Source organism: Ambystoma mexicanum, chromosome 5p (assembly GCF_040938575.1).
Source record: "Ambystoma mexicanum isolate Mex_15411 chromosome 5p, UKY_AmexF1_1, whole genome shotgun sequence".
Taxonomy (NCBI): domain Eukaryota; kingdom Metazoa; phylum Chordata; class Amphibia; order Caudata; family Ambystomatidae; genus Ambystoma; species Ambystoma mexicanum.
In genome coordinates, this window is record NC_090930.1 from 296,824,125 (window position 1) to 296,840,874 (window position 16,750).

The 16,750-nt window shown below is 45.2% G+C and overlaps 1 protein-coding gene across 2 annotated transcripts in view; it reads left to right on the forward strand.

Annotated features, from left to right (window-relative positions):
- RADX (RPA1 related single stranded DNA binding protein, X-linked) overlaps window positions 1-16,750 on the forward strand; it is a 586,560-nt gene that overhangs the window by 226,620 nt on the left and 343,190 nt on the right. For both annotated transcript variants that reach the window (XM_069612730.1, XM_069612729.1), the window contains exons 5-6: window positions 6,083-6,174; window positions 6,290-6,412. In XM_069612730.1, coding sequence (XP_069468831.1) covers window positions 6,083-6,174; window positions 6,290-6,412 — 215 coding nt within the window. The remainder of the gene's footprint in view (window positions 1-6,082; window positions 6,175-6,289; window positions 6,413-16,750) is intronic.

Here is a 16,750-nt window from a genome sequence, read left to right on the forward strand (position 1 = left end):
GTTGTTGCCGATTTAATACTACACATATTCAATTTGCACAGTTTTTCTTCTTTTCTAATTCTCACTCTATGGTTTCTCACATCATACCACTAGAAATCCTTCAATGCCTTCTTTTTTTCCAGTTTAGGGCTATTTTAGCTCCGCTTTACTGATGCGCGTTACCTTCCCAAACTAGGAATATCTCTAACCATCCCTTCCCGTTCTACCTTTTTAGGTAAGGTGATTTTTCTATACAAAATTTAGTGCTATTTAGCATTAATGACAATTTATAGAGGCAAATATCATGTCATCTTTTGGGTACTAGGTCATTGTTGGAGAAAAATGGCTTTGGAAGCCAGTTTGAACATATACATCTATGAATATAACAGCAGACAGCCCAAATAACTTATAGGAAAAAAAAATTCATCTGTGATTATGCATTATTAGGCTCCAATGTGTATTAGTGATATGTCTTTCGAGATTCATTGATGTTCTTTGATTATTAAGGGTAAGTTGTTTGTTTTTCAAATGTCTGTTCTAGTGCTTCTTACAATGAAAAAATTTAAATTGTTGAATTCAATTTCCTTTTTTCTAGATAAATTTGAAACTTGTTGAATTTTTATGCCCCTGATGAAGAGTGTATCAAACTCGAAATGTGTTGGGCCAACCAGAAACAAATAAAAAGAAAAAAAAGTTTCTTTTAACGAAAAGGTGTCATTTAATCTCTATATGTTTATCATTGAAACTGCCAAACTTGGTTATTTTGAATTGTGCATTACAAAAATTGGTATTTCGAATAGTTTGTTTTATAAATCCATAAAACATCCCTTAGGCTTTTTGCCTTTTAGAAAGTGTGCAGGGGACATAGTTTTCCATAATTTGGATCTCTTTTGTTTTCTGTATATATGCAGCCTAGATACCAAGGCTGAGCCTTTCTCCCCTGCACCTAGAACTCTAATATCATTACAACTAACTCGCATCTCATCTTCCATTACATTTTTTCTTACCTTGGTGTGCAAGTGTTTTTTCTTGTGTGTGCTGCAGGTGTTCCCATGTGGCTGTGTTTGGGGACTGTGATCCCGGAGATTGACTCCTTTGGGAATACAGAGCGTATATATTGCTCTCTCGTGTGGCTGTTGTCCCCAAGGCTCTGTATGGCCTGGGGCACTACCCTCTCCCCTCCCGTAGTGGATGACTGATAGAGGACCTTAACGGCGGCAGCCTACTGTGATACTGCAGGTGGATCTGGATGGTATCCTTTCCTGGGCTGCAATGGCATTCAATCTATGGAGGAAAGAGTCCTGGGGTCCTACGATGACTGGAGCTAATGACCGGCACCTTGGCCCCTGCAGCTAAAAATTGATAATTACACAGCACTGCCGAGCAAGCCTCCGGGTGAGGGAGAGAAGGGAGAGTTGGCAGCAGGAGGTGAAAAGCGTGCCCCGTCTAATCTGTAAGACAAAATAGCATAGGTGCTGTCAGCTGTTCAGGACTCCTGAGTACCCTTGGGGGCCAAGAAAGGCACTATCAGCGAGGAGGTGAACCTCGTACAGACGGATGTGCACAAAATTGCAGCAACGAAGGGGCTGGAAACAAAACCTACGCCCATAGAGATGGATGTGCCTACTTTGAAAAACATGTCTTGACCTTGCTACAAACTACCAAGGAGCTGGAATTGTGAACTGACGATGCAAAGGGGAGTTCAAGAAGGAACAACGTACGTGTGGTGGGCATGCCAAAAGGAACAGAGAGTGGCTTGACCAAGCTGTTTTTGTAGCGCTACCTGAAGAAATCCTACAGTCCAAAGGGTCTCTCGAACTGGTTTGCAGTAGAATGAGCCCACATAGTGCCGCCGAATAAACCTCTGCCGGGGCTAGACCTGTAGTGTCCAGGATATTCATTTTTATGGATTGAGATGCTATTCTGCCGGCGCCGAAATGAGTGGGTCCAATTTCCAAGGACACAAATTTGATAATGGTGTTCCCAAACTACACCAGACGAGTCCAACAAATGCGCCACAGTTTCAACAAAGTGAAACACACTTTGAGGGATCATGATGTACTGTATATGGTTTTATATCCTGGTAATTAAAAATAATCTGAGGTGCCGTGATTGTTTAGTAACTCTCTGCAAGAGGCATGGGAGTGGTGGGAAACCGAAGAGAGCAGAAAAACTGGCATGAATACCAAGTCAAGCAGCAGGAAGCCTGTGGCCGAACATGGAACATAGAACAGGGAATCAAATGCAGAAGAAGTCTGGGATCTTGCCTAGACACCAAATGAGCTCGGGGAAAAACTTGATGGTGGACGATAAAGTTTTAATGATAGCAGAGATGATGAGAGACACTTCCATGAAAGATCAAAATGACTGGGAAGAAGGTGGGGACTGATTTATCTGCGCTTGTTTGTATGTTCAGGATACAGATGCTTTACCGCCTAGCATACTGTATATCCTTGGTTTATGGTCACTGTTTAATGTGAGTCTAAACGTTGTAAGGAGGTTGGAGGAAGTGTGGGGGCAGAGTACGAGGCTCACTTTCACTCTTTGCTGGGGTTACTGAGGTGACATACGCTCCCCCTTATGAGAGGGGGCTGTCCGAAGCCCCCTTGAGGGCTGAGCGAATGGGTAGTCGCATGCATACTTTGCAGGTATTGTCCAGGGCAGGTCACGTCTGAGGTCTCCAGGTGTCTGTAATGGGGAGTTTTATAGATCATGTTATGTTTGCTTTTATTTTGGGTATGGGGACATGGAGGGGTGGGGGAAAGGGGAGGCAGTTGTATACATGAGACTGATCCGGGTTTGGTTGTGTGGAGACGCACGATATTTGGCAGGAGAAAGGTGATTGCAACTTTGCTCTAGTCCAGGCATTCCAGAATGGGGAGTGAGATGGGGAATTTGAGAAAGAGGTGCTTAACTTAAAAGACGGAATGTGCAGATCGGATTTCTTCAAGAGACACACTTTCTAGATACCAATCTGAATATGATTAGGGCTACCTGGGGAGGAGAGGTATATGGCACATCCTACCCTTATTTTGCTTGAGGGGTCCTGAAATGGCAGGCTAAAAAGGTACCTCTCCAAATTTCATAGATGGTAAAGGAAGGCAGGGCGCTGAATTTGGTTGTTGCTGAATGGAAGGATTAATTCTTATGCCCCTTACGTCGATGATAACACGCATTTTCATCTGGTATTATTTGGAGTGGGGATTTTAATTGCTAGCTCGATCCAGACCAGGAAAGGTCTAGCACTATAGCTATGCATAAAATGTAAGCATCTAGGTCTCTGAACTGGATGATTTTGGATCTGGGTATTGTTGAATTGTGGAGGGAAGGGAATGGCTCCTCTACGGGGTACGCCTTTTACTCGCGAGTACACAATACGTATTCCAAGATTTTAATCTTCAGGCGGGACCGATTTCATAATTTTCAGGATGTAGAATATTTTTGGAGGACCCTCTCGGATCACTCGCCATTAACTGCTAGGTTTCCTTGGGGCAAAGAAGTCACTTGGATACCAACTTGGAGACTGAGAGCGGAATCACTGCTGAACATGTCTTATAAGACCACAATCCGAGATGCTATATTAAAGTACTTTGATGTCAATACGGGGTCTGCTGAGGACATTAGTGTTTTGTGCGAAGCAATAATGGTGACAATCAGGGGTAAATGCATAGCCACTTCTGTGGGAGTTGGGGCAGTAGTGAATAAATCTCTTAAAGAATCGGAAAAAGCCATCGGACGGCTGGAAGGGGAATTTGCAAGTGGGAATCAGCAGGGTTCAGAACTGATAAGGGAACATTTGCACAGACTTTTCAGTCGTTTGGGGAACTGTGACTTTCGCTATACTGGTAGAGTCCATGGGGAAGGAAACAAGGCGGGTAGACTGCTGGCTGTAAAGCGCTTTGGATTAAGGCGCTATATAAATAACACATCATTATCATTAACATTACAACCATTACCATTACCATACTATAGAAACGGGATGGGGCCCTGGTAGTCTCTTGGACATTGAGGAGGCGGTGGAGATGCCGGGAAACTAGAAGAGCGGATTACTGAGACTGAGATAAGGTTGACTTTAGAATGACTGAAAGGGAGCAAGATGCCTGCCAGCTGTATTTTATAAGACCTATGTAGAGATCTTGGCTCCATAGCTGAAGCAAGTGTATGACTATGCTTTGAAAATGGGGTGCCTACCACTGTCATGAGAAAAGACACTATAGTGGTACTATTATAACCAGACAAGGATCCAAAGTATTGTGACTTCTATTGCTACATCTCTCTAATGAACATGGACGCGAAGATTCTGGGTAAAATTATAGCGACCAGGCTTCTGAGGGTAGTGTCTCGACTGGTTCACCCAGATCAATGTGGATTTCTGGTAGGTAAAAACATCAGCGCGATAATCTGCAGACTACACTATTTGATTGAGGCACAGCAATGAGCGGAGGAGTTGGGCCTGGTCTCCTTCGATGCCACCGAGGAATTTGATTCCTTGGAATGGGAGTGGCTGTGCCTGGTCCTTGAGAGGCTCGGTTTGGGGACAGTATAATTCAGTGGATGAAATGACTCTATAGGGAGCCAAAAGCTAAGGTGAAAATGGGCAGTGTGTTTTCCCCAGGGCGCTAGGCTGGGAATTCACAGAAGCTGGTTGAGTAGCGTAGTCATGTCAGGATCCCTCTATGTGGATGATGTACTGCTGTAGGTACGGGGTCCATCGGTACATATTCGGTATATAGTAGAGGTCCTTGGGCAGTTCTGAAAACTGTCGGGATATCCGGTGTATGTACGAAAATAGTTTTTTCTTCCTAGCAAAACATTAGACAAAATCGAGGGAACAACTTTCAGTTATGGGGGTTTGCTGGGAAACAGTTGTTTCAATATCTGGACATACAGATCCATCACACCATGGCAAATAGATTTCAATACAACACTGGAAGGGGACTCACGAGCATAGAGAATTCGATAGACTTTTGGATGATAGTTGGAGTACAGTTTCCGGAGTACAAAGGGAGTTATTTATTTGTATTTATTCACCTAAACCTTGTTCTTTATTAGGCATTCCTTTGTGGGGCTTGGGATTCACTGTACCTAACAGCCAGCCTGCATCACCTTCCTTGAGTCTCAGCCGTGGTTGCTTGCCGATTCCTACTTCTTGAGAGTTTTGTCAGGGGTGTCTCTAACCCAACCATATAGAGGGTAGTATCACAGACACCCCCTCCAGTCTTTACAGTTACGAAGGACATAGTTCCCCAAGAACGTTCTGCCATTCTTTCTGAACCCAAATTGCTTAGCTTCATGAACTCCTCTACTTTTATTCAAAGTAATACTGTCTATCTAACTTACTGTCTAAGTAGTAAAGCCTATGTCTTCAAAACTTTCCCCAACCCCAAGGGCTGACCCTCATTGCTCCGCTAAAGCTACATCTCTGCAAGAAAGCTTAAAGATTACCCCTTTCCTTAGCCTCTGGAATGTGACTGTCATAACATGTGCAGATGGCAACGAAAATCCACTTTAGCAACATATACCAAAACATGTTACGCTAGAACAAATGCAAGATATGTTGCTTTTCTCTGAATGTTTGTTGTTTGAGACATTTGTCAGGCTTCCATATACACTTTTACAAAGTATTACTCTTTGGACCGAGGTTGATGCCGGACTTGGTAGATCAGATCCAGGGTATATGTTTTTTAAAGGATCGCTACATTTGTCTGTCTCTATTTTAGTGACTGTAATGGTAGATCATTTTGAAGTGATAACCTGTATATCGAGTGCAATGATGTGTGCTGCCAACATGGTGTTCCACACCTTATTTCCTGTGCAGGCTATTACTATGTCCCCCCTCATATTCCTCGATCGCTTTTGGATTCATATTCTGTTTTTGTGTTTCAGAAGAGCGAAATATCTTAGGAATGGGCCATTTGTGCATGGGAAGAAGCAGACCATGAATTGCTGGAATTGGCAGCAAAATCACTGTGCTCACACGCTCTTTTTTTTGTTAACCAGCTGCAGTAAAAATCAATATAGTTTAATGCAGAACTTGTGATCTTGAACTTGCACATTGACATAATCTTAAATAGTATATATTTTTCTTTTCTTTTTGTTTCAGATCTGAACTAAATTCCCTGCCACATAATCACTCGTGTGACGTGATTGGTCTTGTCACGTTTGTTGGAAGAGCTGAAAGGCAGAAAAAGAAAGGTGTTTTTTTTATGTTTTCTACGTCTACCTTTATCCCACTTGGAAGTTTAGGTGACACATTTCTCTGAAGAAATAAGATTTATACATGACTTACTTTTTTTCTTCCTCTTTGCAGATGATGGTGAGGATTTTTGGTTATATCGTTGGGTTCATGCCATTGATGGGACTTCAGAAGAACCTTTTGAGCTTGAGCTGTTTGCAACTTCTCAGCCTGATATATTTGACAACATTCATCCAAGTATGTATCGCCACTCTAGCAGACACATTGTAAGAACATTGCAGGGTTGTATTTTTTCTGATGACTATTGTTATAGACTCTTGAAACTTTGATCTTTTATGAATAGTTCACTAATTCAACGATGTGTCTGTGCTAGTACAATCTTAGTATGCTTCATAGGTAAGCCTGATCTGCTTATTGTTTTGTTCACATGGTGGTTGACGACGGTAGCTATGATGTCTGGTGTTCCATAGGGTTACTCCCAGACATTTTCAAGTGGACAAAAAAGTTTGGTCTGGTCTTAGTCCATCAGCCGCATTAATGGCTGGCTACTGCCCAACACTTGAAGCCCCCCAACAAGTGAATACTTCAGTTTTAAAGACGTTGGGGTTTCCCAGTACCAAACAATAATGTATTCATAAAAGCACATTGAGCTGTTCTCTTGATAGAATATGAAATTGTTTCAAACACCACGTCATTGGCCTTATTACAGGCACATACGATTTTTCGTAATGATTACCGACAGTGGTAATCTGAGGGGGACCCACTTACTATAGGTTTACAGTTTTGGTAGTATTAACGACAGGGAATTTACTGAAATACCTCTGGTCTGGAAATCTGCACACATCCTGAAAATATATATTTTTTAAGCAACACTCTCCCCGAATTGTGGGTGAAAATGGTTTATGTAAATTAGAAGCTCATGCCAATACTGTATATTATTTGCAATCCACAAAAGCGTAAACTCTGACTTTTGTATACATTACATGGTGAATGTGGGCATCACTCTCTCACCCCCTTACAATGTTCTAATAGCAAAGTGTTTCCCCTATCTTGAAGGAAAGCGGTGGGCTATCCTTTTGTATAGCTAAACACATTTTAACTGCATCAATGGAAATTGTACAAGTTTCACCTTCAGTTCTCAGGTGGAGGGAAAATTGAAGGTATTCCATTTCAAGGGCATAATTCCAGGGGTATGTACAATACCACACCTGTTGGGAGCAAAAATAGGCTGGATTTCTGTTACCACCGCACCTATGGAGAGGGCTTAGGCAGTTCTGCCCCAAAGAACTTTAGTTGAAATTAGTGCTACATGATGCATTTTAAATCAGATGCATTTTAAAAGAAATTGTGCCAGTACCATGGATATAATGCATTAACTGAGATTGAGAGGTATTACTCTGGCATTTGAGATAAGCATTGCAGTTCCTAATCTTTCAAAGAAAACCAAAGAGTAGACGCATCCCTTTGCGCTTTGTTATAGTGCTTGGACCTGACATGTAATCTTGTTTCTAAACATGTCAGCCATGTATACTGTGTGAGCCATAGGCCCATCCTTGATGCTAGTACAAACGCTTTCATATACAGTAAATGTGAGCCATGAGCATTTAACGTAAGTACAGTACAGTGTTTTTTTTCAATAGGCTGGCGGGCACCAGCGACCTTGTGTCTGGTACACTATGATACTCTTCTATAAACATTGCATTGCTCTTTGGACCTTTTCCGGGTGGAGTGCCAAGTGTTCTAATAATACTAAACAAGAGATTACTAGGCATTGCATCAGGATTACAAATCTCTGTCCTAGCTGTAGTGTCAGAGCACTGATACTTTTGTTGTAAAGATTCCTAGTGGTGGATGACGTCGTCCTTGTTATTGCTTACACAAGACGGATTCAGTTCACTGATATTTTTGTTTAGAAAGATTTTTAGTGCTAGACTAACTTTGGCAGTTGTAGGCATGAAAATGTGAATGCCCGAATAATATAAATACAACCAGCTTCAAGCCCCACACAGCTGTTCAGGGCAGTGGAGCTGGCAGGAAGACAAGAGGCAGATGGCTGGAAGGCCAGAGAGAGCGAGAGAGAGCTCCATGGCCTTTCTCCAGAAGGGAGGGGTCAAGTCACTCCTTTTTTTCCTTGCTGGAGTTGTGGCTGTTTAAAGGCATTTTGAGTCCCTAGAGGACTATGCCTGTTGACTTTTGAGCAGAACTTTGTTATTGATTGAGCTGCATGGGAACAATTTTGTTTTTCTTCCCAAGGCACATCAGCTCACCCCCTAAGGAGCAGGCCCTGTTGTGGATGGGCTACATGCTGGCAGCATATACCCAAATGGACAATTTCATTCTTTTTTAAGCATTTTTCCTTATTTTTTATGCTTTTCTGTTGGTGCTCTTGTAAGGTGGCTTTTGATATTTTTGACAATTTTTTTCTGAATTGTGTAAACTGATACAGGCATCCAATTGTATCCAGCTCTCATCTTTCTACCTTCTACAGTTAGTGAGAGAGTATGAGAGAACGTTTACCCTTTATTAATACCACATTAAGAAAGGTATTGAGGAATTTGGGCAGATGTTTCTATGAAAATTGCCTGACATGATTTGTGAGGTCACCTAGCATGACCTGGTGAGGCAGGTAGCTGGTTTTTAATGTGACTATGGTTTCTTGGAGAAGGTTGATCAGTCTCAGTCTTGATGATTAGAGGTAGAGGCAATGACAAGGATTTCAGCTTTTTTATAAATTACGTTTTGCATTTTTAGTGTGTTGTGCATAATGACCATAACAAAAGCAATGATTCAGATTTATTTTTTACATGAGTGTAATACACATTCATTGAATGTTCATTACTGAGTGTTGTCAGATGCATTTGAACATGAATATTAAGTGTAGGGCATCTAATCTATTTGAACTACTGTGTATTGATGTGTTTTATAGGACACATGTATTTTAATACCACCAAGGGTTACTGGATTGCGTAAGGAGTGGACTATAAATACAAATATAATGTCACATTGGTAAACCTCTCCTGTGTTGAGAATGGAGAGCAACTGCCTACTACAAAGGTTGTTGCCTGCACTCTTTACTGTTGCACAGTAACAGGTACATGCTCCTACCAAAGCCTGTGCGGGGGTGGGGTCTTGGACCCTCCCCTGGAGGTGGAGGGAAGGCTCTCGAGGTAGGGGTGATGACATTCACATCAGACCCTTTTCTCTCACTCAATGGGCCCCAGGGTGTCACTAGCAGTAGCGTCAAAACACCTGCGCTGGAGTTTGGATGGTAGCAACTAGACCCAAGAGGTCTGAATCTTAAATACAGTAACTATATCTTACATAAGGCATTAACTGGCCTTACTGGGGGATGTTAGGCTGCACTTGACATTTGATGGCAACCACTAGACATGGGAGACATTACCTGGTATTGAATGGCATTGCTCTGGTATTGGACACTTGCCCTTGATCACAGCACCTGTACATGTAAGGCTGCTACTTTAAACATTGGTGTCAACACACAAAAATATTAAATTCCAAAGCATATAGCTTCATCAGCTTTTACATGTTTTCAATATCTATCTTCTGCTCCAATGTGCTCTTTATAATCTTTTTAGGTGCTCACACATATTACCCGGGGACTGTGTCAGAACAAGTTACTTATGCCCTCTTGCCTGTGAAATAAATGCACTTCAGATGGTTCAGTAAGTGCTGAACTCCAGAGGCAGTCACCTTATCAGCTCCATTGCTACGGTTCTTGGTATGCCAGCAGAGCCAGAACAGAGGTGAGGCCAGGGGGAGCCCAGGAAATAGCCTGGACTGCTGCAAGACCCAGGAGCCATATATAAATGATCCCTCCTGTAAAATCATGAGTATTAGTTTGTTGCTGCTGGCTAAATTCTAGTTTACTAAATTGAAGAAAAGTTGGAGAGAGCAAAACTGCAACACAGCTTCTCAGAAATCCATATCCCTAATCGGGTGTGACGGGACACTGCCTCCTTCTTCTACACATCTCTTGCCTTTTACTTAGTTCCATGTCTCACTGCTGTGTCTCTTCTAATCAGAAAATCTCATACTAAAAAATGGTTGCCAGTGTGTCTCTTTCGGGAGTCAGATGTCCATCTACACATGGGCCTACATCAATACACTAGGAACTACATCACACACACACACACACACACACACAGGGATTATGTCTGGTTCTGTGTCCAATTTCACTAGAACCTTATCAAGTTCATTGGCTAGCTTGATAAAATTTGCTTTATCCCACAGAAAAAAGGGATCCAGCTGAGGCCGAAATATCTCCTTTGAAGACTGTGGTATGTCTCCTCCATTTGGGAACTCCTTTTCCTGACTCACACAATGAAGCCAATACCTTGGTGCCAATTCTCTTGTGTGATCTGTGGTGAATCCTACAGATCCCTCACTGTACCCCTGCCTGAAGTCTCCTCCCAGGTGGCCAGGGAAAGGCAGATGCTGCCTGATCCCGACCTTGGGGGTGGTGTACTGCAGGCAGATCACCTGGGAGGAGATAGGACCCGGTGTGGTGAAGGATCCTGTCGGATGAGGCAGGCTATTCTCATTTGAAAGGGAGTAAACTTTCTTGCATACAAAAACATATAATGGCCTATTGCCATTGTAATGTATCAGAACCCCATGTTAAGTTTAGTGATATGGGCAAAGTGGGGGCAACATCTTTAACCACTTTAATTAAGGAGGATCCCGTCATGCCTTGTATGGATACAAAATCCCCCTTGCTCCCAAAGGTACAGAGAAAGTAAACCTATACATGTTGGCATAAATGTACTGCCCTTTCCTTCTGTGGTAAACCCAATGAAGCATATCTCAAAAGGTATAAACAAAATAGTTCTGAAGTTAAAAGTAGTAAATTAACAGTTAGAACTAATTTTGTGACCAGGGACTTCAAGTCCCATAGTGCCAAGAGTACTGGGACGAAGAAGACGGCTGAACAGCACTAGAGGCCTTAGGGTCAGGCTATTAATCTTAACAACTCACAACTGAGGGAGGCTGAGAGGCTTAAAAAGCTCCCTCCGGTGCAGGCCATTAGTCAGTCATGGTTGGAAGAGTAGTAGCAGTTGTAGCAGCAGCAGAATCAGCTGGGGCAGGAGAAAGTGGCAGAGGAAAGTATGTTTCTGGCAGAACCCACAGAAGTGGGAGGAAAGTAATAATGCCGGAATTTGCCATTAGCCTATTCCAGTTATCAATCCTGAGTTGGACATGTACCCTCAAAGTCTGGATTGCAGAGGCTGCTTAGCCGGATGCATAAGGTTCAAACACTTCCCCATGTGAACCTGATTGCCAAGTGTTTACAGCGAGAAGCATGCAGCAGACCGTGCCTGGAACTGGTGAGTTTCAGCGTGTTCCCAAGCCTTCATGCTCGTAGGTAGGTAACTGTAACCAGTTGATTTTTCACTCGAGAAGGAGTGAAACTGACTGAAGCTGACCGTAGCTGTTCAGACAGTGGAGTGTAGCATTTGTAGTACTCGCGTATAGTGAAATACGCTTTGGAAGAAGGTTTTTGGTTATAAGTTACAGAAACGGCTTTAACGACATGTACATAAAAGTGATTCCAACACGAAGACAGAGCCTAAACAAAGCAACAATAACATTGTATTCTGTGAAACCAAGTGTTAAAGGAATGGTTCGGTCAGAAGTATTGTTGTCCCTATGGTTCGGCCATGTGCTTTTAATCTTAATTCGATCGATCGTACAAACATTTCATATGCACCTTACCTGAGTTTTCGTCTCATGAACACAAGCAAAATCAGGCAGCAGGGCGCGGCCATCTTGTGATAATCTTATCACTTGCCGCATCGCCCTGGGTGACTTGCGTTTGCGGCGCTAAATCATATCCCCCGCCCCAGAGCCTGACATCACCAAATCATTTATATTCTCCGCCTCTCTCCGTGACGTTGCTAGGCAGCGTGGCCAAACGCGCCCATCGTCACCTACGCGACTGGACGTGGAACCCGGAAAACAACACACATCATCTCACAGCACGGCGCATCACAACAGTTATGAAACTGTACTTTAAGTGGAAACAACAAGACTGTACAATTGGTAAAGTACATTTATTTCACATTAAGGGGTCGATTCATGGAGCAAACGTGCGCCGAAAATCCCAGCGCAAGGAGGCGCAAGGTGGCGCAAGCGTGAGAAACCACGCGCACACGTGCGATTCAAGGAAGACGCTGTGCGTGTTTCCCGCTGTCCGTGCGCCAAATCTTGCCATGGCGCACGCGGGCACACACGGCGTGCGCTACGCGCACAGCAAAAGCGCACATAGCGCGGCGCACGCAACCAAAGTGGGCGGAACAGTGGGCGTAACACGCGGAATGGGGAATAATGCGTGAAAAAGAAGGCGTAACTGGGGAAGTACTGCAGGGAACTACACGGAACGCCCACACGCACGCGAACAACCCGTATTCATGGATTCGAATACGGGAAACCCGCGCACGGCAAAAGACGCACACAGGCGTCAATGCGTCCGCCACACGAAGGCAGGCGGAAGTGTCCCCGCGCACAGTATAAAAGTGCGCGCAAACAACAAACACGTATATACAGCTATGATGAATGCCCCATTTGTCGCAGCACTGATCGTGGGACACCGCAGGAGGAGGAGAATAGCCAGGGCACGCATTTTCGCACCACGGACAAGCCTTTTTGGGATGCCTGACGACCAGGTCTACGGCAGGTATAGGTTTCCACCCCATATCCTCCTAGACCTTGACAGGGAGTGGGAAGATGACCTTACATCCCCCACCCTTTGCTCCCAAGCATTGAGCCCCTTGGAGAAGGTGCTCAATGTCCTGCATTTCTTGGCCACTGGGTCATTTCAGCGGACTACTGCCATAGTGGGGGGGGTCTCACAGGCCACGCAGTCACGCTGCCTACACCAGGTACTGGCAATCATGACAGCGCGCCCCTCAGTCCGCAGACACATATACATGCCCAGAACCCCCGCAGAAAGGCAGGCCGTTGTCCTGGATTTTTACAGGGTGGCACACTTCCCCAAAGTGCTCGGTGCCATAGATTGCACCAATGTGGCCCTACGTCCACCTAGGGCCACTGAGCACATCTACTGAAACTGCAAGCACTGGCATTCCATCAATGTACAGGTGGTATGCGATGCAAAGGGAATCATCACCTCTGTCTATGCAAACTACCCTGCTCCACCCATGACAGTTTCATATACAGAATGTCCGCCCTGAGCCGGGCCCTGGAAGCTGGGCAGCATGGCGACACCTGGCTCCTAGGTGAGTACAAATGCCCTTGCACATGCATGCATGTCACACACACACACACACACACACACACACACACACACACACACACACACACACACACACAAATACACAAACCCCAATAATCACAACCATTTACACCTCCCCAGGGGACAGTGCCTACCCTCTGAGCAACCACATGATGACGCCAATCCGGAACCCCACCACACCACCCCAGGTAAGATACAACGCCACCCATATTGCAACCGGGGCCATAGTGGAGCGCACATTCGGAGTGCTCAAGTCACGTTTCCGCTCCCTTGACCGCTCTGGCGGGCAGCTACTCTATGCACCCCCAGTAGTGTGCAGGATCATTGTGGCAGCATGTGTCCTGCACAATGTTGCAACACGGCAGGGCGTACCGGTGGACATGGTGGTGCCCCCACATGCCCAACCACAGGTACAGGTGCTGCCCATGGGAGGGGACAGGGCATGTGGCGAGGAAGCCCGGACCCAGCTTGTGGCCACATTTTTCACCTAAACTCCCACCCCTGCGGAGTGCACACAGGCCTGGCACATGCCAGGTGACAATCGATGATGACAAAGAGACAGTCAACTGTCACAACCTTACCACCCTGAGATAGTTGCCATGGAAGTGCCACATTGTCTGCATCCCTAGCTACTTAAACACAAGCTATCCTGTGTGACCAAAAGGCACACACATGACATATGACATGACATGATATGATATGGCATTTGTAACGTGCCTATACACAAGTGTGACGACGAGGCAGGGAGGGGGGAACAAGGGAAGACAGACAAAGATACTACTAGGCCAGGTGTCATTTAGATTGCGCAAGTGCAGGGGTAGGGGGAAGGGAAAAGTGCAAGGGGAGGGGGAGGGGGGGGAGTGCAGTACAGGGTAAGTAGAATAAAAAACAAATAAATAGGCCAGCTGGTGGCAACTGCAAAGGTAAGTGCAGACAAGTGCTGGGAAGGGGGGGCTGTAGGGATAGAGAGACAGTCCCGCAGTGCAGGGGTTGCCAGGGAGGCAGTGGAGAGTGGCTGGGGCAGGGACCGAGGTCGGTGAGAGTGGCCCAGTTGCAGATCCAGTGCAGTTTCAGTGAAGAATTTAGCAAGGGAGAGAGAGAGAGAAAGCAGAAGCAGAAGCAAAGAGGAAAGTCTTGAGGTGCTTCCGGAACCGGAGATGGTTCTCCTCAAGTTCCAGGGAGGCAGGAAGGCTGTTCCAGAGGGAGGCCCCTGCCGCGGAGAGAGATCTACCCCCAGCTCGTTGCTTCGAGAAGCGGCTGACCCTGACATGCAAGGTGTGAATCGCACACACCTGCAAAACAGGCCATGACCATCACTGTTATGTCACTCAAACCCTCCCAAACCACAACATGACATGGCAAGCAATAGCCATACACCAACACAGTACCAATAAGGTACACATTGCCATGTCAAAAATGTACAGTGGCATCAGACAATGATGCCTGACATGGAATCAGATGAAATGACTGACCAGCAACCTCCCACCCAAAATAAGTCATTCCCAAATGCATTGCAAAAGTTGTTGACGTTACATAACAATGAATGCCTGTCTACATGCACATTGTGCATTGCAAAATCAACACTGCAGCTTCTGTGTGCTGTGTCCAACTCCTGCAACACACTGCTCAGCGCACAGCACAGTGAACAGCTATTGTGTGTGATGCACACCCTGAGCATCGCATCTAAGCGACAAACCACATCAAAAAGCAAATTAGGCATGTACAGGATCCATAATTGGTCACAGAACAAATGGAACACCAATGTGTCACAATTCACACAACATGCAATGTTCCCTGGGTAAGCAGACAGACCCATATAGCAAGGCATGACTTCAGAACAAGTTGTGTTCCACCATGACCAAAACAAAGTAGGCAGTGCATGTTTCAAAATGTACATGGAAATGAAATGCACTGCACCCGAGTATGTCCCTTGCTGTATGTCCCTGTGAGCTGCTCCTTTCCATGTCTCGGAAGGCTGCATGGTTGATACAAGTGCCTCAATGGACCTTGGTGTACCGGAGGGTATGTGCCACTGCCCCTGCAGTTGCCCCAGACAACCTTACAATGAACATCCATCAGTCCACCAACACATCTGAGCTGTATTGTGTGCTTCAACACCAATATTCGTCCAAGCTCACCCTCAGTGCTGTTACTAAGCCTGCATGTGCAACTGGCCTGGTGGAAGCTTTGCTGTGTTGTGCCCCCCCTGTGCTGCTCATCTTGCCTGGAGTTCCTTGGAACACGTCAGCAGTTCTAGGATGTAGGTCTGCACTCCCTGTGCCTCTGCTTGTGCACACATGTGCATGTGGGCACCAACAAACGTGTCCAGAATTCAGACGTCCAATGGGCCATGTCTGCTGGCAAAGGTGGTCTGGAGGCTCATTCCCCTGCAGAAAGGGCATGAAACACATGATTAATGCTTTAAAGTCATCTGTGTGTGTCTCTTCAGGCATCTCATTACTGGACCATGTCAGAGACTTGCATCAGAAATCACACCATCAGTCCGTCTTTCACATCCAAAGTGGAACACACTATCTACGCCATGAATTGCAACAAGCACATGTACAGTAAAGATAAGAAACATACTACACAATGCATAGCAATGAATGTACACATAAATCATGAAACACCCCATCTAGCAAAAGCTGAACAGTGGTCAATAACACCGCAATCATCCCCCCCTAGGGGTGTCAACACAAGTTACACAGCACCAGACATGCCACAGATATACCAGTCCAAAGCCCTTGTGTAATAGGCTGTCACACCGAACCATCCTTGCGAGCCCATGGATAAGGGAGGCAGGAGTGGCATATGTGAGTCAAGGACCCCAAGCAGCAAACACATACACAAGACAAGCCTGAAGGGCCCAGCTGGAACAGACAGTGGATGCCTTCAAAAGCCACAAAGCACCGCACCGTCACATGAAAGCACAATAGACAAGCATTTTTAAACTATACTAACTAATTACACTAACTATGAAAAACCTACATTACCTAATTAAACTAACTATCAAACAGAAACTTAACTAACTAAACTAAAAGAAAAATCAAAAATGGCCACATACGACCCAGGGGGGAAGGCACCCAGGAGGGGGGAGGCACAGGGTGCTGCTCAACACCCACATGCGATGATGCTGAGCCAAAAAAAAGCCACAAAAAAAACCTCCATGGGCTCAACGCCTGCACAGCCCGACCTATGTGGGAGATAGATGGTCGTCCGAGTCTGGCTCATCCTGGAAAGGGGGAGGTGGCACAGTAGCCTGGCCACGCCTACCCGCAGCCTGCCCCTCGTCGGCAGCAAGT